Source organism: Porites lutea, chromosome 11, assembly GCF_958299795.1.
Source record: "Porites lutea chromosome 11, jaPorLute2.1, whole genome shotgun sequence".
NCBI lineage: Eukaryota > Metazoa > Cnidaria > Anthozoa > Scleractinia > Poritidae > Porites > Porites lutea.
The window spans coordinates 23,669,391-23,692,450 of record NC_133211.1 but is presented as its reverse complement, the minus strand read 5'-3'; the positions used below and the strand labels follow the sequence as shown (position 1 = coordinate 23,692,450).

General features: G+C 41.0%; 2 protein-coding genes across 2 annotated transcripts; one reads left to right on the top strand and one right to left on the bottom strand.

Moving 5' to 3' along the window:
* Positions 1-58: 58 nt before the first annotated feature.
* LOC140952807 (kelch repeat and BTB domain-containing protein 12-like) lies at positions 59-4,213 on the bottom strand. The gene is made up of 2 exons (XM_073402254.1): positions 2,783-4,213; positions 59-1,732 (listed from the first exon to the last, which is right to left on the bottom strand). The coding sequence occupies exons 1-2, from the start codon at positions 4,203-4,205 to the stop codon at positions 1,461-1,463; spliced, it is 1,695 nt and encodes a 564-aa protein (XP_073258355.1). The 5' UTR covers positions 4,206-4,213; the 3' UTR covers positions 59-1,460.
* Positions 4,214-4,358: 145 nt separating this feature from the next.
* On the top strand, positions 4,359-22,324 carry LOC140952555 (integrator complex subunit 2-like). The gene is made up of 18 exons (XM_073401980.1): positions 4,359-4,874; positions 5,888-6,101; positions 6,913-7,110; positions 7,974-8,080; positions 8,212-8,401; positions 9,153-9,441; positions 10,956-11,205; positions 12,242-12,376; positions 13,324-13,515; positions 14,173-14,338; positions 15,078-15,338; positions 16,228-16,429; positions 17,870-18,004; positions 18,685-18,907; positions 19,283-19,399; positions 20,220-20,327; positions 20,833-21,103; positions 21,644-22,324. Exons 1-18 carry the CDS (start codon positions 4,452-4,454, stop codon positions 21,874-21,876), a joined length of 3,714 nt encoding a protein of 1,237 aa, XP_073258081.1. The 5' UTR covers positions 4,359-4,451; the 3' UTR covers positions 21,877-22,324.
* The last annotated feature ends 736 nt before the right edge of the window (positions 22,325-23,060 follow it).

Here is a 23,060-nt window from a genome sequence, read left to right as displayed (position 1 = left end):
AGCAAAGCTTGCAAGGCGTGCCCTGGGGAAGAAAAACAGGTGTGGGGGGGAGGGGGGAGGGGAGGGGGGCTGTAGACTTTGTGTTGATGCCACCCATTGGCCTACTTGCAATTATCCTGTAACAAATATGTCAGTAACATGCCAATTAGGTTATGAGACCAATCAAATACGTTTTTTACACTTGAATGCATCAGCTTCAATAACATTTGCATGCACGTGAGTATTTTTCTGTCATCACTCACTTGTTAATTGTCATTGATCTGACCAATAATGGATGGATAGCATCAGGCTTGCTTTGCTCACCAATTTTCTTTTTCACCCCACTCCACTTGAGAGCCTGATCCCAGGCTAATTGAGTGACAACTAAATCTTTGCATTTGGGTGTGGCTTACAGCAGGGTGGCTTACAGTAGGTTCAACTTGATGTAAAAATATTCTTGTAAACATCTGTTTGTGGCGTCATCTTGAACTTTGAAATTTCACATCTAAGCAACATTTGCATGATACATTTTGTAACCAGCCTTGATACTATAACTAATAATAGCTTTGTACACATGAAAAGAATAAAATTTCATTAAAAAGGCATTATAACGGTCACTTCAAAAGTGGAACATTATCCTTGCAAGTTAGATTATAAATATGGACATATTAAATAATATTTCAGGTGAAAACTCAGAAGCTTTTTCCTGAAATAAGCCTACATGTATGCATATTTCTTGTTGTTGGCCTGTTTTTCCATAATAAAATAATTAAACACTTCGTCTCTCTTGCAAAAATTATGTACATGTAAGGAGGGGGATTTGAGAAAGGAAATACACTCAACTCTTTCTTGAGACCTTGAAGGACAGCATAAAGTATCTCTCAAAGAGTGATGTTCGCTTTATAAAGAGTACTGCAAGAGTGATGTTCATCTTTTAGAATCCAATTAAGGGAGTAAAGAAAAGCAGGAACCAACTCTACGTGTGGATGAGAGAGTTGGCTGTATTCCTAAAACTGAATAATTGAAGCTCAACCATCATGCATGTTTTAGATTCAGTGACGTTTGACGTCAGAAAAGCATTATTGCAAGAGAAAGAAAAAGTAGACAAGAACAGAAGGAGCAATAGGTTCCTTCCATCCCTATTATCTAGTGCCTCCAGTCATCTCCGAATCTGCATGAAAGTGTGTGCCTAAAACAAGCTAGTACTTATTTAACAGTGCATATTAGGGCACAACTAAGGCGCTGTGTGGAATTCCAGGGCTATTTGAGTGGCCCCTAAAGCCAGCATGTTTAAATGTTACAATATTACAAGTTATCCGACAGGTAAGCAACATTTCCAGATATAAAGTTTAGTGTAAAGGGTGCTTTTAAGGCTGCACATCTACTCTGGGCCAGTAAACATCAGCATGAACTTGCCTAAAGGGCAAGCAGTTTTTTAATTTTCATCTTGCGCTGATTACTAGTAAGCTTACAAACTGTTCCTACCAACAGTGAGGAACTGGTAAAGCCAAACATGTAAAGTCATGCCTGTTGACTGTTACTCCTTCATATACTCTCCACTGGTCATTCTTTTCATCATACCACTCTATGCTATGCTCAAAATACCCACCAGCTACATAAATGATGCCATTGACAACAGCCATACCAAAACGCCGGCGTGGATGAAGGAGGGATGCAATAGAACTCCAAGTATCATTGTCAGGGTCATAGACTTCTACTGTACCCAAGGGGCAGTTGTTTTCTGTGTCATAACCTAATGAAAATACAATGAAGTAATCAGTAAGATATTTTCTGAGTGAAACAAACCAAGGAAATAATATAGTTTTACTGACCCTCACTCATATAGCTCCCACTTGTCTTTCACAAATTTCCATGAATATCTTGTTTCTCTATCTATCTATCTACCTTCCTTCCATCTAATCCAAAGATCCTACAAGCTCTCCCAATGCCCAGCAAAGGAAAAAAAAAGGTGGAAAAATTTAAGTGAAAGAAGAGGGGAGGAGAGAAAGTGAAAAGCAAAAGTCAATATTCAGCTGAGTCACTTTTGACCCCAAATTTTTCTTTTGATGTTTGTCTGAACTTTGGAAGCTGCCAAGTGCTGACTTACAACTGGCATTTTGGGCAGTTAATTAACTATTTTTCATTACAGACACAGTTTTTGGAAAAGTAGGGTCTACTATAGCGATAATTTCATTAAAACTTGTAAAATTGGATTAATTATTTTCATAACATTCCTGAATGATAGCTGTATTTCTTCTCAAGGTTTCATGCATTAAAACCGGCAAAGTTATGACACAAAGTTCATCACAGTTCAAATTGTGCCTGTAATTAATAATGGGTCACCTTTTAAAGGTGTCATTTCACAAAGACTGGGCATGAATTTTATTAAAACGGCTATATCACTCTATTTGCTATCTTTTTGAAAAGCTAAAATGTTTTTTTCCATTAATTTAATTGCAAAAAAAATGGTTCAGTTTTGTTATTCAAGACTATACTTAGGTATTGAAACTGTGTCCTGTTGTCTGTTTCTATGGATGGCAAGGATGGACATGGATTGAAACTTGAAAAAGTTGAGCCAACTTTTTTAAGTTTTAATGCCATGCCGACAAAAATCACCACAAAAATATTATGGTTAGCATTTCCAGATAAAATATGTTAGATATCTTTTACATAACTGCTACAGGAGTATTTTGTGCATGGGACAGGTAGAGGCATTAAGTAATGACTTTAACACAGGATTGACATGAAAGAGAAATATCCTAATGACAAAACCCCTTTAAATATGGTGTTTAGATAAACTCACCTCCAGCAACATAGATCTTGTGATTCATTACAGTAGCACCACCTCCCCATCGTCCAGTTGGCATGGGAGAAAGTTTTTTCCAAACTTTCCTGACTACATCGAAACACTCAACAATGTCAACACACTCCTCATAACACTTGGTACAGCCACCAATAACATAGACCTTGTTATCAAGAGTGCAAACACCTGGTCGATAATGTAAATATGCAGGAGGAGGCAACTTCTCCCACTGGCTTGTAGATGTATTAAACCTTCTATAGCAACTTCCACCAAACACATACATGAAGTGCTGACAAGCACAGCTCTTACTGTTTACTGAGTTCACTCTGTCGTTAACATCCCCTTTAAAAATAAACACTCTAGATGCTTCCATTGTCGACTTATTGAGTCTTGTTACTTTGTTTGTATCCACAATATTGAAGTAAATGAACTCTCCTATTGATGCGACATGGCAGTCAGTCATGTGAATTGATGGAAAATTTTCCAGGTTGGTAGTGCCCATTACACAGTCTAAATACTGTGGCAGGAATACTTTTCCTTTTCCCCATCTCCCCATGTTATTTAAAAGCCCTCCAAAAAAATACAGGGCTTCTACCTTTCGTTTTCTACAGGACATATCAAGATCTTGACTGAAACCTGTCTGTTTTAAAGCCCTTAAAACAATGTCTTTGCAATTAGAATCTTGCTGAACAAGATCCTCTGTGAGCACTCTGTTATTAAGAAAGGAATGGGACATCAATCCAAACCTTACTTCTTTGAAAAGTTGTCCTGCGAAGTGTTTTCTTGAGCATCGATCATAGTTAATCCACCTCATAACGGCTTCAAAAACCATCTGTTCGAATTTCACTCGCAACAAGTCGTTTTTGAGAATTTCAATGAGGCGATCAGCAGTCAAAGACAAAAAGTTCTGCTGGTTGGAAATGTCCATAAAGTTGTTAAAGGTAAATTTTTCCAGAAAATCTTGAAAAGAAGAAGAAAACGTTTGATGGGTTTCTACCAGGAGATGTACAGTTAGGCAATTGCTCACGTTGAGCTCGTCCCTTAAGAAATCTTCACTGGAAGACAATAAAAATGGAATGTCCCACAAATTCGCCAAAGTGATCACGTTCTCAATGTTTAAGTGAGTAAATTCTAATTCCCCAGTATATATGTAGTCCAGAACCAAACGCACAGCCTCTTGTTCAACGCCTTTCAAGCAAACTTCAGAGTTATTCGCTTCCGCAAAAGAAGTTTGCGAAGAAAACATAGCACGGAAGTATGAAGAACTGGCTGCCAAAACAGCACGATGCGCAGGAAACACTTCATTATTCACTTGCAGAAACACGTCACAGTGCTCTCTTGTATTCCTCATTTCGTTTAAAGAATCTAGTAACGTCCGAGGAAGCTGTAAATTTTCACATTTTCTCCTCTTCACATCCGCCATGTTGAGTTTTTAAGAATAGGGTTGGACACCTTATGACGCCTAAACGACCCCTATACACCCTTCTCTTCGTTTGAGTTCTCACGTAAGCGTCATAAGGTGTCCGACCCTTAATACTAGGTGATGTAAGGTTACTTATCTGTCCCGGCTGTGTGTGAAACATGGCGAATCAGTTAGTCAAGATGAAGGCCAGTTTATTGTTTTTCTATTTCCACCTTCCATATTACTAACCTTAACTAACAATACACGATGGTATTATCGGAGATTCCTTCAGCGCGAGCCTTTCAAGCAATTCGTTCCGTTAGTGTGACCGAACTTTCGCGTTTGAAGGAAGAAGAGGTTCGTCCTTTGTTGCCATGTTTGGTCCGAATGGCACTCTGCTCGCCAGTTGATGAAAGTCCAAAGTGGACTGAAGCACGTAAAGAGGTCCAGAAGCTTTTATCCGGCCTAGAAGTTGTGAACTCCATTGTGGCGTTGCTGTCTGTGGATTTTAGCCTTCTCGAGCAAGATGCGCTGAAAGAACAACAGTTAAGAAGGAAAGCGGGAGGGAATGCTGGCACCAGTGTTCTGGTCGAGAACTTACAAAATGGCCTTGCCCTGGAATTTGAGCGAAGTGAACCCTCAAGGCGGCTTCGCCTGGTGCTGAGTGAACTCTTGCGTATTATGAGTCAGGTGAGCCCAAAACTGCTTTGGCTGGCGACATTTCTTGAGAAAACAACCAACATTGTGGTGCTACCAATGCACAAATAATATCTGAGGAACAAGACCAGAAATTCCATACTGATGATGTGTCACTACCCAGATGTTTGTATTACTTTAATGTGGTTGGCTGTGCTGAGAGGGAAAATTGCTTCTACTGATCAGAAGCAGAACTCACATCTGGGTGGTGACATGTCATCATTATAGAATTTCTGGGCTCGTTCACCAGATGTCATTTTGCAAGGAAACCCCAATGGAGGTCAAAATTCTTAGGACACTTAACATGATACATCTTAAACTGCCTCCCTCACCCCCTCAACCCAAGGAAAGTTGTAGTTTGTGCACCCTGCACACTTAACCCTGTCCTAAAAACATTGTTTGGATGGGGGATGGGATGGCCCTTCGGGGCATTCGAAATATTGCAGAAGTGGATATTATGGTACAACTGTATAGTTGATACTTGTGTGTTATTGCTATGGAGGGAAGGTTTTAATTGTCCCTAGGATTTTGGCCTCCATTTCAGAACTTGCAGCATTGCAATGTGACCGATGTTTTACTCAGGCTTCAGTACACTAGCGACAGAGTCTTTGTTGGAGTAAAAAAAGTGGCAATGATCAAGAGAAAATAAAAAATCAGCTGAATGAGACCCTGCTGTTAGCCTGAATTTCATCAAGAACAAACATGTGTGAAGAAAGTTTAAGGTACCATTGAGTACAAAACAGGCTGGACTGCTTAGTGAGCCTGTCTAGCTTTCCCTTGATTATGTCCTAGAAGTCACCCCGGGAAAAATGCATACACTCGCATTATTTATATTTGATGGCTTACATCTTCTAGAATCTTGTGACCTGATTAGTTGGTAGTCCCCTGTTGTGATATTAAAGGTGGGGAGGTCAGTTTCTCAACTGCTCGCTTCCTTCTGCACTGTGTTTGAAAATGACCCACTCAGGACTTATTTTTTAATTTACTGTCTGGCACTTAAATTTTAGGTTGATGTTTCAGAGGAATTTATTCCTGAAAAGTGTGAGCTGTTTGAAAGTGAAGTGTATTTAGAGGAGGTATCAGATGTCATTTGCATTGCACAGGCAGAGCTGCCTTCACTACTGGCTCTAAACCAGCTTGCTGAAGCCTTATTAAGGGTAAAGCATGGCTCTTGGCTGCTGTGCCGACTAGTTGCTAATGCCCCTGATAGCTTTGAACAAGGTACAGTGTTGTTAATGACAGGGTGTTGTCTGTTGAAATCAGTAGGGGGCTTAAGCGAAGGCATTTTTGAGCTACACACATCAACCAGAAGTGAAACCTTTTCCCTTTTAATTTGCCTTGATGCTACCAAATTTTTATTGCTAATGGTCTATACTCTTTAAGAGACGACCTATCCAAAATTGGAGGGAAACCACCGCATAAGGATCCAAAAGTTCCACTTCCAGTTGATGTGTGTTTCTCATGTTGAAGCTCCCTATGGATGCTATAAAGAACTATCATGGGTGCAGCCAACAATGTAGTCATAAAATTGCAGGGAAATATGTATCGTGCACACACCTTTGGATCCTGACTGCTATTGCTGGTATTTGTGTGACATCAGAGGAACCATGTTGGCTGGAGATGCAAGTTCTGTGAAAAAAATGTATTGTATTGACCTCCACTTGCCTTGTCAAGGTAGCAAAAGCCAAGCATTTGGTAGCTGTGTGAAAAATACTTTTGTGGTACAGAGGTTACAGAGGTTTTCAAGACACACTTATAAAAATAATTGTTTTGCAGGTTTAAGAAATTTTTTAATTGGCTGTCAGTGTATGGTAATCCCCATGATAAACTGCTAAATGTGTGGCAAAGATCACTAGCACTACAGCCATATAGCAGGTTTTTCTGATAACACAAAACACAAGGTGTAAATCACAATGAGTCAGTGACCAGTAACTTTAGAATGGAACTCTAGCTAGCTTGTGCAAAGAATGGAACGTTTTTGCTGGGTACAAAATTTTGGGGCTCTGTTTGCTAATTGAAACTTATTCTCTAGTATGCACTTCATTGTTGGAACATGGTGAAGTACAAGATGAAGGAAGTACTGGAGGGATAGTACGAACACAAGTACTACGACAGCTCTGCACCATGAACCCTAGCTCTGCTCTTGTTGTGCATTCTGAAGCATTGAGACTATGCCACATGCCTGGTCTTGCTGTGGCACTTATTCTTGACTTTGGTATTGACGGCAATAGTAAGTAGAACTTACCTTACTGAGCAGAGCCTAGTTGTCAATGGGGGCTTACTTTGCCTTTTGGCAACTAGAGTTCTCTAAATTTTTTTTTGAATGCGACTACTGGCATACAGAGAAGGAATCAGATGTCGCAATTCTTCTAATGAATGCTACTCTCTACTTATTAACAAAAGGATTATAAATTCCATTCAAACAGATGTTTTTCATTGGCAAACAAATATTCAGACAAGTTGTAAATCCTTTTGAGTGATTATCCCTTTGAAACTGACAACCATTAGTGTCCTTTTTGCCTTTTACAGTCTTATTTTTTGTTTTCTTTTTGATTAGCTCCACACCTGATTTCGAGCCTAAAAATAAAAAATATAATTAAAAGCAATTTAAAAAATATTATTCCCTGACTGATATTAAAGAAAACTACATTAAATCTTCTATATCAAGTTGATAACATTACCCAGGGTCAAACCAGTTGGTTATTTTATGAAAAAATAAGCAAGTCAGTCAGTCAGCCAGAAAGCAAGTACTAAGAAATATTTTATTTATACTGTCTGTCTTTTGAAAAACAGGGCGTAAGCTGAGACAAAAGTTACATGTAAAGCTGGCATTAATATTGTTATTGTATCATTACTGATGATTATAATAGCACAAATTCAATAATATTAAAATTCCATTGTGACTCCGAGGCTTTATGGACAGACTTGCAAATTTTTCACGACTGCATGGTCTTGCAATTCCCAGAAGAGACTTGACACAAAAAAAAAACAAACCAAAACTAGAAATACGACCAGAAAGCCTTGGAGTCATGTTAGAATTTTCATAAATTGAACGTGGGCTATTGTTATAATGCAATATTTTGTTTTTCGCAGGTTCGTTAAGCTCCAGTGACTTGGTTGCATTTCTCAGTGGTCTTTTATTGGGAGAGGACACCAAGGCTAAAAATTGGTTTTCTTCATTTGTTCGGATTGGACAAAGGGTCAGTATTTTAAATGTCCTGGGAATTGCCATTTTTTTTGTACAGCTGTCTAGATTCACAGAACTGCTTCTTCGTAGGTGGATTTGTTCAATTTAGTTAATAATAACAGTTTTATCATTGTCTTCAACTAGTCCAACACATCAATCTTGTCTTCACTGAGGGGTCAACTGCTGAAAGAAATGTCATCAATAGTCTCTAAAGGGGTAAAAAAGGGGGTGAAATCACTGGATGACACATCTGGCATGGAGTTTACCATTCAGGATGCAGTAACTGAGCATAGCATAGCTCATCAAGATGAGGAAACCCTGGAAATACTCCAAGGTCAGTGTCAGGGGTTTTACCCTGGAAAAAATACCAAAGTGCCTAAGGCTTAAAAGCTAATAGATGAGAGTAGTTATTTATTAGAATATTGTGGTTTATTGTAAGTGTACTATGCACACAATGTAGTCTAGTTGGAATGCAATATAAAAACTTGTTTTTGCCAGGTTTAAACTGGCCTCTATAAAAAGGTTTCTAAACTGACTTTATCAAAGTGCATTGTTCAAGTTAAGGACAAGCTTTTTTAAAGTGTAGTGATCAATTTACTTTAAAGAGGTTCCCCAGTAGGGTTCTTCAATCCCTTAATCCTGACTCAGAATTTCATGCAGTCTTGTAATCTTGATAGTTATTTTTGGCACCCCACCTCACGCAAATACTTTCAATCCCGAATCTCGGCCTGATTTCGCTTTATAATCCTGAATCTTGAGCTTCAAATAAGGGAAATCCTGGCTGCCAAAAAACCTATTGAGGACCCTCTTTAAACTTGCGTCATTTTAGTGTGCTATTAGTGATGACAAGCGTACTTTAAATTTAATGCACCAAATTGTGAGCAATATTGGATCATTGATGCCGGTCAGAAGTTCTTCCTAAAGGAATGCACAGTCCCTTATCAAGGGTCAATTTACTTAGTGTAACCATTGTTTTAGAATTTGAAAACAATAAATACACTTGTAATTTACAATATTAATGTAGACGTTTTATAAAAATTGATCACTGATCAATGAGTGTCCACCAACTGAATTTAATTCCACAGCTATGGAAGTGAGCACAGAGTATGAACTAACAGAAGAGGGGTCCTCAATACAAAAGATCAACATTGAAAAGGTAGAAACCATAGAAATTCGAGATGAAGATGTAATCCAAGGGACAGCACTACTGAGACTTTACTGCGCACTCAAAAGATTGGCAGGAATGAAGTTGAGTCAACAGGAGTCAGAGGCATTGCTCCATCTTGTCACATGTCACCCCCCACCCACTGCTGCAGGGGTGAGGTTTGTTGTAGTTGGACTTTGCACCCTTTTGGTCTGCACCAATATCATGAGGTAAGTCTTCATCACTATTGGTAGGTTAATTAACCCTTGTAGCTTTCAGAGTTTACATGTAATAATGATATGGAAATCTGAAAGTAATGCAGTGCTCATGGAAGCAGTGTTGAAAGGAGCAGTGTCAGTGGAAGCAGAGGTGATGGGAGCAGTGCTGGTGGAAGAAGTGTTGATGGGAGTAGTGTTCATGGAGGCAGTGGTGATGGGAGCAGTGCTGGTGGAAGCAGTGGTGATGGGAGCAGTGCTTATGGAAGCAGTGGTGATGGGAGCAGTGCTGGTGGAAGCAGTGGTGATGGGAGCAGTGCTGGTGGAAGCAGTGGTGATGGGAGCAGTGCTTATGGAAGCAGTGGTGATGGGAGCAGTGCTGGTGGAAGCAGTGTTGATGGGAGCAGTGTTGATGGAAGCAGTGTTGATGGAAGCTGTGATGGTGGGAGTAGTGCTGGTGGAAGCAGTGTTGAAAGGAGCAGGCTGGTGGAAGCAGTGGAGATGGGAGCAGTGCTAATGGAAGCATTTGTAGTGGAAGCAGTGTTGATGGGAGCAGTGTTGTTGGAAGCTGTGATGGCGAGAGTAGTGCTGGTGGAAGCAGTGTTGAAAGGAGCAGTGCGGGTGGAAGCAGTGGTGATGGGAGCAGTGCTTATGGAAGCAGTGGTGATGGGAGCAGTGGTGGTGGAAGCAGTGGTGATGGGAGCAGTGCTGGTGGAAGCAGTGGTGATGGGAGCAGTGCTTATGGAAGCAGTGGTGATGGGAGCAGTGCTGGTGGAAGCAGTGGTGATGGGAGCAGTGCTGGTGGAAGCAGTGTTGAAAGGAGCAGTGCTGGTGGAAGCAGTGGTGATGGGAGCAGTGCTTATGGAAGCAGTGGTGATGGGAGCAGTGCTGGTGGAAGCAGTGGTGATGGGAGCAGTGCTGGTGGAAGCAGTGGTGATGGGAGCAGTGCTTATGGAAGCAGTGGTGATGGGAGCAGTGCTGGTGGAAGCAGTGTTGATGGGAGCAGTGTTGATGGAAGCAGTGTTGATGGAAGCTGTGATGGCGGGAGTAGTGCTGGTGGAAGCAGTGTTGAAAGGAGCAGGCTGGTGGAAGCAGTGGAGATGGGAGCAGTGCTAGTGGAAGCATTTGTAGTGGAAGCAGTGTTGATGGGAGCAGTGTTGTTGGAAGCTGTGATGGCGGGAGTAGTGCTGGTGGAAGCAGTGTTGAAAGGAGCAGTGCGGGTGGAAGCAGTGGTGATGGGAGCAGTGTGGTGGAAGCAGCATTGGTGGAAGCAGCATTGGTGGAAGCAGCATTGGTGGAAGCAGTGGTGGTGGAAACAGTGATGGTGGTAGTAGTCCGTCCTTATTGGGACATTTGGCGCCAGCTGATTTGTCTATAATAGAGAGGGTGTTCAAAAGGAAAGCCTCTACTTTTGTGTCTCATGTTGCCACATTTGGAGGACGCGGGAGTGTAGTGCATCTGCTTTTATTGTTCCAAATATTTTGCCATTATTATAGAGGCTGGTTTATGACAGTTCTTCCTGCGTTTAGTTCTCCAGAACATGAGCAGATTGCCACCCAGTGGATCAAGTGGCTGTCGAAGGAAGAAGCCCACTATGAAGCAGCAAGCGGGGTACATGCATCATTTGGAGAAATTCTCCTATTGATCGCAATTCATTTTCATGCCAGTCAGGTGGATGCTATTACTGAACTTGTGTGCTCTGTACTCGGTATGAACATTAGATTGGGCTCACTGACGCGAATGAAGACTCTCTTCACTGAGGAAATATTTCCTGAGAAGGTTTGTGAACAATGCACTACAGTAGCCCATATAAGCAAGCCCTCTCGTATTATCGTGTGGAAAAAGGTGGAAGAATAGATCGCCGACACCTCTAGCCTGAATCCCGCTGGTCTCCCCCGGGAGCTTTCTTCCTTTTTTAGTATCGGACCCATATCGTGATATATTTAGTCATTATTTTATAGGAAAAGGTCCTGAAATTGAAAGATAATAAACTAAAAAAGGCGAAGGATTGTTAAATATAGAATAGATTATCGTCTACTGCTTTTAAGGAGAAAGTCAACAATTTTGTGTAGTTCCTTGGAAGACGAGTTCCTGTATGAAAATATTTACCTTGCCTATCAGACTTCTTGTTTGCTTTAAATTACCTGCTACTGCTGGTCATTGCTTAACTTTTCATGCCTTCTATGGTACAGCAAGCTGATTACGCTGTAGATATTCCTTGATTTCCAAAAACAAAGATATATGATATGTGGTAGGAGGTTAAGGAACAAGATTACCGCACTTAAGGAAATGACGTTTTTTGCAAGTCACGTTAATTAGAGACCGCAGGTTGCTAGGATGATGAAAAGAAAATGATTTTTGCGTGCATGATTACCCACAGAACTGGCGGGTTCCACAAAAAACGTTATCCACTTGCCCCAGCCGCTGAGTTTGGTTGGGGTTAACCGCCAAGCGTAATCAATCTTACTTGTTTGACGGCAAAATAGATCGTCATAAAAAATTAAGCAACAATCGGTTTTAATACGTTTCAGCTGGAAAGTGAGTACACAGTCGGGTTTCTTACAGGTATAAAAGGTTTTTAGTTGATGTACAATTGTAAAACTTTAAGTATTACTTATCGATAATTTCCCTCTACATTATTGTAATGATGGGTATCGCAATAATTTCATTAGTTGACTTCCCAAGAAAAAGCGAAATGAATTATTATTTTGTTTTTAGACTCTCTCTTAAAGTAAAACTTGTTGTAAGTTTGGACAAGTAAAACTAGAATCACATTATCCACCGAATCAGTTGAGGCCATTTTTTTTCCTTACAGGTGGTTACAGCTCATGCAGTAACAGTTCCCGTTACACCACAGTTGAGCTCTGATGACACTGGATTTCTGCCAATTCACTGCATGCATCAGCTGCTCCGATCCAGAGCATTCACCAAGCATGCCGTGCCAGTTAAGGTCAGCAACATTTTACACAAAGTCGTAAAGTTCGGAAAGTAGAAGCCCTCGTTGTTAATAATCACTGCGCTTGACACTTTGAAAATTGTTGATCCTAGAGCACATTACTATACAAACCCTTTAAATTGTCCTTGTCCACAATGAGTTCTTCCTTATCTTAGAGGGATAATAATAACAATTATTATTATTATTATTATTTTTAAATAAAATAAATAAACCTTAACTTACCCTCGGTAGTATTTATGCATAGTTACTGGTTATGAAATCTGGCAACTGGTGGTCACTGATAAGAACAACGGTGCTACAGTCTACGTTGGAAGTTCCGTGACGGTGAACAGTCCTTTGTTTTTGTTCATACAGTGCTGTAAATTGTGACTGAATGAATTAATGAGACGTTTTTACTTTTGGGGGTCAGTAAGATCAAAATAATAGGAATGCTACTGAACGTTGTGCACCATCAAGTCCAAAATACCTGACAAAAACAGACCAGGAAAGAACTCTGAGCTTTATAAGCTTTTAACTTTATAAACAATGATTTACGGCACAAATGCTAGAGGGGCCGAACAAATGACTGACACAAATGATTTACATGAAACATGACAGAATCTCAACTGGCAGGAGGTGATCCGTTGGCCTATTTACACCCATGGCTGAGGAGTTAAACTCGGAACGACCGAGAACAAATCCAGTTAGCGATCAGGGTGGGACTTGGATCGGGGTCAGTGGAATGCGAGTCCAGCGCTCCTACCGCTCGACCAAACTGCCTGCCTCAAGGGGTGGGGGAGGAAGAGAAAAAAGAGAGGGGGTTGAGGGAGAGAAGAAAAGGGTTCCCTTTTCCCCTTCCGTTTTCCCCCTCCCCCTCCCCTTTTGCTCATGCTGTGCAGGCTATAACTGCCTATATTTGTCTGATATTGTCCCCCAATGAATTCTTTGTTACTTTTATCCAGGACTGGGTTTATAAACAGATCTGTTGTTGCACAACTCCTCTCCATCCTCTGGTCGCCCCTCTTCTTGAAGCGTTTGTACATTCAGTGATCAATCCTGTGTCCAGTAAATCATCCAAACAAAAAGAAACTGCTTTTACACTGCATGGATTCACTGATGCCGAGGTCATGTCAGTGTTCGCTCCCGATCAGCAGGTATGTGTTATATTTTCTGTTATGACAGGACTCGAAAATCTTTTAGAATAACAGATAAATCTTTGGATTGGCTGGCACTCCTCTAAAGCCTGTGCAGTCAACGACACGTACGTGTGTTTGAGTGATTTTACCTAACCCTTAAAATAGATAGTAGACAGCTACGCGGTATTACACTCTAATTTTATTGTTTTCTTTTGTTAACTTTGTAACTATTTGGCGCTAATTGTTAGATATTGTTTCACGGGTTAAGTAAAATCACTCTCTATTCTGTACTATAAACGTAATTGGGGTGCTCAAACAAGCACGACTACAACCACGATGAATTTTGCGCTCTTTCAAACGCTGTAATTTTCGTGCAGTTAAATTCTTAAGGATTCTTACCAAGTTCAAAAAGGAAAAGGAAAATTCGTCGTCATATGTTCATGTCCGCCATAAAACGTCACTTAGGAAGTAACATGTCGTAGTCGTGTAGTGGACGTCAAAGAAATGTACAAAAAAGTGTGATGCACGTGCATCGTCGTTATGCTCATGCAACCAATCGTTTTTTAAAATGGGTTTTCAAACGTAAACAGTTTCACGTGAACACAGCGTGAGTTGCATACATCAACGCATAATATTAAAAGTGATCTTATTTTATGTCTTTAAAACATTTTTTAGGATCAAGGAACTGCTTTTCGGATTCATGGAATTCCTTTGGGATCCCTGAGGCGAAGCTCAGTTTATGTTGCAACAGAACTGTCCTCTCGCCTCACCTCACAGATTCTCATGCTGTACTATGTTTTAACTTACCAAGACTGTCTTCTATCCAACATGAAATCATTAGGTAAGGCCTAAACAACATCACCCAACCGTGGCACCATTAGCTAAGGCGGTAGGGCTCTGGATGGCGGGGCGGGAGATCCCGAGTTCGATCCCCGGGGCAGGACCTATACTCAGGGTCTTTAAATAACTGAAAAATGAACGTGCTGCCTTTGCCCTACAAACTGCTTGACCTTTTCATGGCTCGGATGGCCACGTAAAATGGCGATCCCGTTTCCAGTATGAGGAAGTAGGAACGGTCATCTGAATTAGCACTTTTGCGTCAGATACTTTGATCCTTAAATGAAGTAGTGTTTTTCCGTTACCCTGTTTAATAACATGCGAAATGTCGCAAGTTGTTTAAACCATCTCGGGATTGTTTGGTCGGGGTTCAAGACAGCGTGACCGAGTGTTCAGTAAGCTAGTATCTGAAGATCGCTAGTAATTGTTCTGCTCCTTGTTTCGCGGCATACCCGAGTTCAAGATTCTTGGACATATTTTAACATATTCGATCCTTCTGTAGCCTGCAAAGCGTAGACGTATTTCCGATCGTCGCATCTCTCCCTCCGAAAGCGACGATCGGAAATTACTTTTATCTCGTCATTTCTGAAATCCATTCATTGTTTCCTTGATTAAGTGTCCCTCCACGAATCTGTAGGCGGCTGAAAAGATCAACGGCAACGTTTCGTTCAACATTTCAATTAAAACAACATTTTACTTGTGTCTTACATCTCTTGTGACTCTTTTTATCGTATTGGTTTCAGTGTCTAACAATATTCAACCTCAGTGGTTATCCCCTATGTTACTCTCGCAAATCCCTATAAAACACCTATTGGAACAGGCCAGGAGTCGACGCCAGGAATTCCGAGGATTGTACGCTCCTCTCCTGCAGCTGATAAACACTCACTTGCCGCATCTGTGTCTGGTCGATGATTGGCTTAGACAAGAGGAGGTATTCACAGCACCTCTGTCTGCTGCATCTCCGCTACCCAATATCAAGTGTTCGCCTTTGCTGCTCAAGGAAGGTACGTCTAATAATTATCTGGAGTGACTTTTTCTCCTCTTCAGATTTCCCTTTTTATCTTCGTAGCGGAGCTTCATTTCGATCACTTCGAAACCTCTTCATTTGGACGTAGCATATTAAACGCAAGGGCGAGTGTTTCATCCGATTTCCAGACATCGAGAAAAGGGTTACAAGTAAGCAAAGCACCGCTGCGTGCTATAAATGAACTTTGCCCGTTTGATGTCTGATGTTTCGTGGAGAAATTCGCAGTGATGGTTGGCCAAGGCATAGGACAAACGTCGAAATTTTCGTGATATGAACCAAACTTAGTGAGTTAAGGTCATGAAATTTCGACGTCTAGCTCAGTTAAATTCGAGTGAATGAATTTGGATCGTCCAAGTCAAAACGCAGACGGATTGAACGTCTGAAGCTCTGTCTTCGGGACAACATGTGACGAACTAAACAAGTAGATTAGACATTTGTATGATAATGTATATTTAGCCTCGTTCGGGAGAAAATTTATTACTGATCTGATTCAGGTGATTTGTTCAACGCGTCGTAAGTTCGACGTCTGAGCCAACAGACGATCTTAACTTAGTATTGGTCAACCCAAATTAGAGTTTGATTCGTCTCATGAGAAGTTTAACGTTTAGCATAGGCCTTAAAACCCTACACGCCTGCTTAACTACAAAAGAAAATTTTAGGTGTCAAGGACCGACTGCCACGGCTCGACGAACAAATTTTGCAACATAAATAACAGTCCCAATTAGTTAAGCTTGGCGTAAAAATGCAAATACAATATATTCCAGGTCTCTTGCACTATATTGTGAGAAGAATGTGCGTATTTTCAGGTTTTTTCTAATTTACCTTCGCTTGTCTTCTTAAAGTTTGTATTATTTCTTGTTCAATAGCTATGTCATCACTGCAAGATAATCCTTGCCCAGCGCTGCTGTTACTCAGAAGACTGTTACGACTAGAGCCCAGTTCACTGATCTCTTATATGGACGTTTTGGTCCAGGCTTTACCGAGCTTGCTGGAGCCTGGGATCCCTCGTCGTGTTCAGACATTGTGCTGTGAATTGTGGACAAAGATGAATACTGTTATACCTCGCAAGTAAGAAATGGCCACATTCATCTATAGAATCACATGCTACAAACATCGCCATAGTTCATTAAAGGGGCTCTGTCATACTATTTGCTACCTTTTAAAAAGCTAAATCTTGTTTTCGCATCAATTGAATTCCAAAGAAATTGTTCAGTTTTGTTATTTCAGACTTTATGTAGGCATTGAAACTGTTTCCTGTCGTCTGTCGCAACGGATGGCACGGATGCACGTGGATTGAGATTTGAAAAACTTGGACCAACTTGTTTAAGTATAATTCTATGCCTGAAAAAATCACTCCTCCCCCCCCCCCACCCCCACTCCAGTAATGAATGTTATGGTCAGTACTCCCTGATGAAATTTGTTTAATATCTTCTTTATAACTCTAAAGTGATGACTTCAGAACAGAATTGACCTAAAACAACATCCTTATATCCACCCTGTTCACTATAAAGCTGCAAATATAAGAGCACGCTTTCCTTTATTTCTCTCGAAGTTAGAGCCGAAGACCCAAGCGTAACCAGGTCCGTAAACTAGTTTATCGGATTTATAGTCCAGCAAATGCGATCCACGGGCGGTGGAACCTCGAATGGTCTGCGCAGTTGTCTAGCATCAAAATAGTGACAAACCAAACCGCGTCCGAACTTCGAAAGATATGATTTACCATCAGCAACAAACGTCAGCCTGGTGCCCGACTCAAACAAACGTTCTGGGTAGTTTCTTCTTTCGACCAGATAATGTCTAGAAAACAGCTCCGCTTTCCAAGGGCCAATGAGTAAAAGAAAATACATTCAGTCACAATGAGTGTGTAGGATGTCGTGGCCATATGGCATACGCTGTCACCTACCTGCGTTCGATTCTGGGTTCGATTCCGTTTTTGGTGAAGTTATATACTTATTTTCTTTGTCGGGATCTTTTTTTGGCTCCCCCCCCCCGCCACCGTATATTTCACATTTCATGCTGATGATCCTTTCCTCTGTGCCTCGGAAGGTTTTTGCGACACTCTTATTTACTAGTATTGTTAATATATTTTTGTGTTTTCCTGCTTTTTCATATCAAGAAACTGCATAGGATTGTAGAACAACAGGTTGCTATAAAATAACGTTCTTTATACTACTACATGAGAAATTTCTGCAATTTGATTGGCTTAGACCAGTGGTAATTCAGCTTAATTTGAAATACCTACATGTGAAAATTACAAACCTTTTGTGGCCCTAACAAATAATAGCAGGATTTGTACGTGATATTTGGCATAAATACCACTTGTGACATTTCAAAATTGTCTCAAATTTCACTCGCCTAACGGCTCGTGAAATTACGTATAACAATTTCCAAATATCACTCGTGGTATTCATGCCAAATATCACTACAAATGGTGCTATTACCTATACAAATCCCAAATCTTAGCCTAAGAGGGTTTGATATGCCAGATTTTATTGCGTTTCTTTACAGATTGTGGCTGGCCACTGTTAATACTCTTTGTCCAGCGGAAACTCCAGTTCCTCATTTGTCCCCTCAGTTGTACACTGATGAAGATATTATGAAAGATCCTTTGACGGTTTTGAGGTGTGACAGGAGAGTGTTCAGGTTAGCATATACAAAGTAACATGTCCTTTGTGTTACAATCTATATAATTTCTAGACTACTTCAGTTTGATACAATTTAATTTTGGTTTTTACAAATTATCACTTTACGTCTCTGTGAGATATGCAAGTATATGAATTGATGTTTAAATAGGCCATTTTACAGTTATGGATGGAAACGAGGCTGAGGGTGACCTTGTTTTGATACAAACCTTCTTTGCATTGTTATGGAAATTGTTCTTGAAAAATATTAGTTAGCATAAGAATAACTTGATTTACATAATAAAGCAGGAAGGTTTGTATCAAAACAAGGTCACCCTCAGCCTCGCTTTCATCCACAACTGTAAAATGGTCTATTTCTTCTAGGGGCAGATTTTCCACCAATAGAGAGGCAAACGTGAACTTGTACCACGTGACCAAGTTTTTCTCTCAATTGTCGTGTTCTGTTTATTACTTCTACTCAAAAATAAGTAGTTTCACGCCAGTTTTATCCGTAAGAATTGTTCTGGACAGTTTTTAACTGCTTATTTTCTATTCTGAGAAATTCTCAACTTAAATCTGCCTTTTGCCGTTTGCCGTGAACGTGGATAATCCTCAAATGGATAATCCTTCTTTAAATTGTTCAATGAAAACTTGTTTTCTTAGACGTATCCTCGGAAGCTTTGTTTTGTTTTTTTTATTTAGATGCCCTCCTCTATTTGACCTACTTGTGAGGGTCCTTATGGGGTATCTGGCAGGCTCGAGGGCCCTTTTAAGTCAGTATCTGCAGGCCCATCCCGCATCAAGGACGGAGGGCCTGGCTGTGGAGCAGGAAAGGGAGGAACTTAGGGCCGCCCTGGTGACAGCACAGGAGAGTGCCGCAATACAGATCTTACTTGAAGTCTGCGTGAAAACAGCCCAGGATCAGGTTAGTTCATATAATGTCGAAATCCAAATAAGCTGAATGCGACTCACAGGTCTCATGCGAGTTGCCCTCTCTACCAGTCCCACAAACTATGAAAGCTGGTGCGCTAAAACGTGAAATTAGGCATTTTTACGTCGCATTCGTGCAGCGACGGCAAAGAAATGAACAAAAAAGGGTGACGCACGTTGTTGTTTTTAAGTTACTAATTCTCATTGCCGTAGTCGTCGTCGTTTCTAAAGCTCCCTAATGAGTTCCTAGCTACTAAAGATGTGACTGAGAGGTTTGGTGGAAGACAAGGACTGAGAAGGGTGGAGCAAGTTTATTGTAGTCTTTCAGACAAGAACAAGTTCTATAATATTGATTTCTCTTTGTTAACAGGATCAACCGGGTTGCAGTGGATCAGCAGTTCTTCGTGAAATTCAGTGCCGAGTCTGTTCACAGCTTCATCAGATGTTTATCGCTGTTCCAGACATTGCAAAACTTGTTCATTTTCAGGTACTCGGTGTAGTTGTTGCCTGCACAACACATAACTTGTGAAGCATTTTTAAATGTTTGACTGAACCGAGTGAGTTTTACTTGCGTATTGAAATTCATTTTAGGTTTATGTTGGTTTTGCTTTGAAAGAATTTTTCCTCGGTTATTGTAACCAGGGGTCAATTTAATAATATCTTTACAAGAGCAATTTATAAGTGTAGCTATTGTTTTCAGACCCTACAACAATGGCTACACGGTAAATTACACTTGTTAAAGTTTTGTTGAATTGACCTCAGTTAAGGATTTCTAAAACTAACCAGTTATTAGACGAGGATAAGCAAAATATCGTGATTTGTTTGTCGCAAGCAGATTAGGCTATTATTTGATCGCAATACACTGCCCTTTGCCCTTTGCCCTTTGTTTTTAAGCGTCAAAAACGTACAAATTTGAAGATTCATTTTCGTCCTTAAATGATTTGTAACTGATAAAAAAATGCACAAATGTACAAAAAAGGTCAAAAGTTTTCAATAAAAAAAATACCTATTTAAATGAATAAAAAGGCTGCATTAAAGACTTATGTATGTGCTTTACACGAGCTAAATTACAAGTTTAAGGGATTACATTTAGCACTTTTGCCAAGCGCGGGAAAAACGACAACTTAAAAGTTAAAAAAAATCTTCAGTGGTGCTTGATTTCCCTCCCACCTGATGGCTGCTTTCAGTATAGTACAAATGGAATTAATATGAAGTGGTTAAAGAGCTCGGAAAGTAAGAAAACCTTTGTGGAAAGGTCTTATCTGTCGGATCATTGCAATGTCAGTTTGTAATTATTCACTTTACAGGGGTACCCAGAGGAGCTGTTGCCTGTTACAGTTGCTGGCATCCCTTCAATGCACATCTGTCTGGACTTCATATGTGAACTTGTCAACCAGCCACAACTGGAAAAACAGGTTTGTAAGAATTGTTTCTCAAGGTTTAGCGCCTCGATAACCACTGGACTAGACTGCGAACAATCTTTCCTTTTCCTTAGACCAGTGAGGCGCGTGGATTGATTTACGAGTATGCAAATTTTCCCTGGTTTCGGCGCCTCAGGTGGTTCGTATTGCTGTAGCCTGTTCCAGACTCCATCTTGCGGTGAAAAAAGATGCGAAAAACGCGCGGGGGCTGGGAAGAGAGAAGGCCACCACCCCGTTTCCCAGATGGCGCTCGTTTTATATTCGCTTGGCTAGTTTTATTTTCGCGACGTCGATCGCGTTCCCTCTATCTGAGAACCTGGCACAAGCTCGTATCGCAGGGGAAGGTTTCCTCTTATTTACAGAAAACAGGAAAAGATTGTAACTGCTTGCAGCCTAGACAAGGACGTGAGAGTGCTGAAGTTTTACTACATTCTCTAGTACTGGTTAGTTGCTGTTATCCAATTATATCACTGAACATGTTTTCTCTATGTTGTTGCAGTTATTTGCAATACAGCTCGCTTCATATCTTTGCCTTCAATTCCCGCTCCCCAAGGCGATGGGTGTGGCTAGGTACATTCTCAGTCGCCTCAGTTCTCTCTTGGCTACACTCCCTGCTAGCAAACGTGTGGCATTTTTCACTCCTGCCCTCCCAGCCTTGGTCCGATTTTGTCGAGCATTTCCGCCATTGTGTGACGAAGCCACAGGGTTTCTGTTGGAGCTTGGTCGAGTAGCAGCATCTCATGCTTCAGCATCTGTTGGACATCCTTTAAGTAAGTCACAACACCAATCTTGCCCGAACGAAGGCTGGAGTACAATCCGTTTTGTGCTCCTGCGTTCATTAGCCCCAACCTCGTTCCCATGGTTTTGTTCTACTCGTTCCTCTGGGGGTGAGTAGGAGCGGACCCTGGGAACGAGGTTGCATTAGCCCATGGTAGGAGGATGCAAAGCTGACTCTCTCAAACAGCTGGAAATCTACCCTAGCGTGAAAGACGAGTATAATTTTACCCTGTGAATAACAATTTTGTCTGCGTCACAAATTTCCAACTCATGCGTAACTTAAACTTCTGATTACACGAAGTTGACCATTGAGGAAAGGTGTTTTGCTAGAACGCGTTGTTTCCTATTTTGATTGAGCTTTATATTGTATTCTTTTTTAAAAAAATTCTAGATTGGCAAATATTTTATGCAACATGAGTATTGAAAGATGTATAATCTTGGTGTTTATCAGCACTCACCCCTTGTTCTCCATGAGACATTGAGAGAAGATTGCATACCATAGTAAATTGTTAAATCCCTTTCTCGTCTTTCAGGTACTCCAGGATCTCTCTTGCATCAACCGGCGCCTGAGCAACACCAAGAAACCACTGACCAAGAAGACCACGGCTTCACGGATGACTTGTGGCTCCCCAACAATGTTGCTCGTGAAAAGGAAAGCAGTGTTTTGGAGAAACCTACTGATGCTGGTTTATGTCAGGCGATCGAAAAGACTTTTTTAAACCTTTCCAATGTGGCAGTTGTTAAGCAACAGAGTTGTGACAGTTAGAATATTTGAACCTTTCAACCTTAAATGAGGTGGATCTCTTCAGTCGCATTTAGGCTGCGAGCAGCCAGTATTCTCCACAGAGACAGCTAACGAAATACGCGAGCTCGTGAAAATTGCCTCTTGTGAGGAAGGTGATATGCGGAGGGCAGCCTTCTTCGAGTGTGGCAATTTGCCATTCTTCCATTGGTTGTGCTTTAAAAGGATTTGACTGATGAAATGTTGTTGCTTTTTTCATCGAAAAACGACAACTACATCCTGTATTATCTCCGTTATAAATGCCCACTTGGGTGAAATGCTATGCTTATTACAAGAGGTTTCGAGAGGAGGAACGGTGTACTAAAATGTACCAATGTTGGCAATGAAAGTAATGACGTCACAGTTTTCATAACGGTTATTTTGTAAATAGACTACACAAGAGTTGTAAATATAGAAACATTTCTTCGTGATATCGAGTACTTTCTCCATCTTGATTTTCATCCTCCTTTCGTCCCCTTTCACATGCAAAGCAGCTACTCTAACGAAACTCTTCCTCGTACCCTCGCGCTTCTTAGGATTTTCGGCGTAGTCGCAATGTGTCATGGAACGTTTTCGCGTGCAGCAGAAAGGATCATGGGAAAGCTAGGAAAAGGCAATGGCACATGGGAAAGTGAAAAGCCAAGCGCCCTTCCCATGATGCCTTAGGTTGCGACTGCAGAAGCGCCAGGGTATAGGGCAGCGCGAATCTTGTCGAGCGCATAGCATCCCCCCTCCCGATTCCCGGAAATGGCCTATTACGACCACCTTTGTGAAAGCCCGATTGAACTGACTTAAAGCTCTTGTGAGCAACAGCGACTACTTTTCGGATTACCCAACTGGACTTTATCCTTGTTTTTAAGCTCTCGTAAGCAACCACTTCGAGTCTTATTCATATAAATCAAAACTTTAATGAAGCTGCACATTGCACTAATGGTTTGTTGATAAAGATCTTTTACAGTGCGGTATTGTATTTCGGTTATTCTTTTAGCCTGCATGGTAGCCTCCGTAGGGGAGTGGGGAGGGTAAAAAGAACTAATGGAGGGAGGAAAAAAGGAGAGGGGATTGGGGAGAGAAAGAAGGGAAGTTTCCCTTCTTCTCTTTCTTACCCTCACCCCTCCCCCTAACGCCTACAGCCTACGCAGGCTACCTGCATAGCAACGATCACTCAC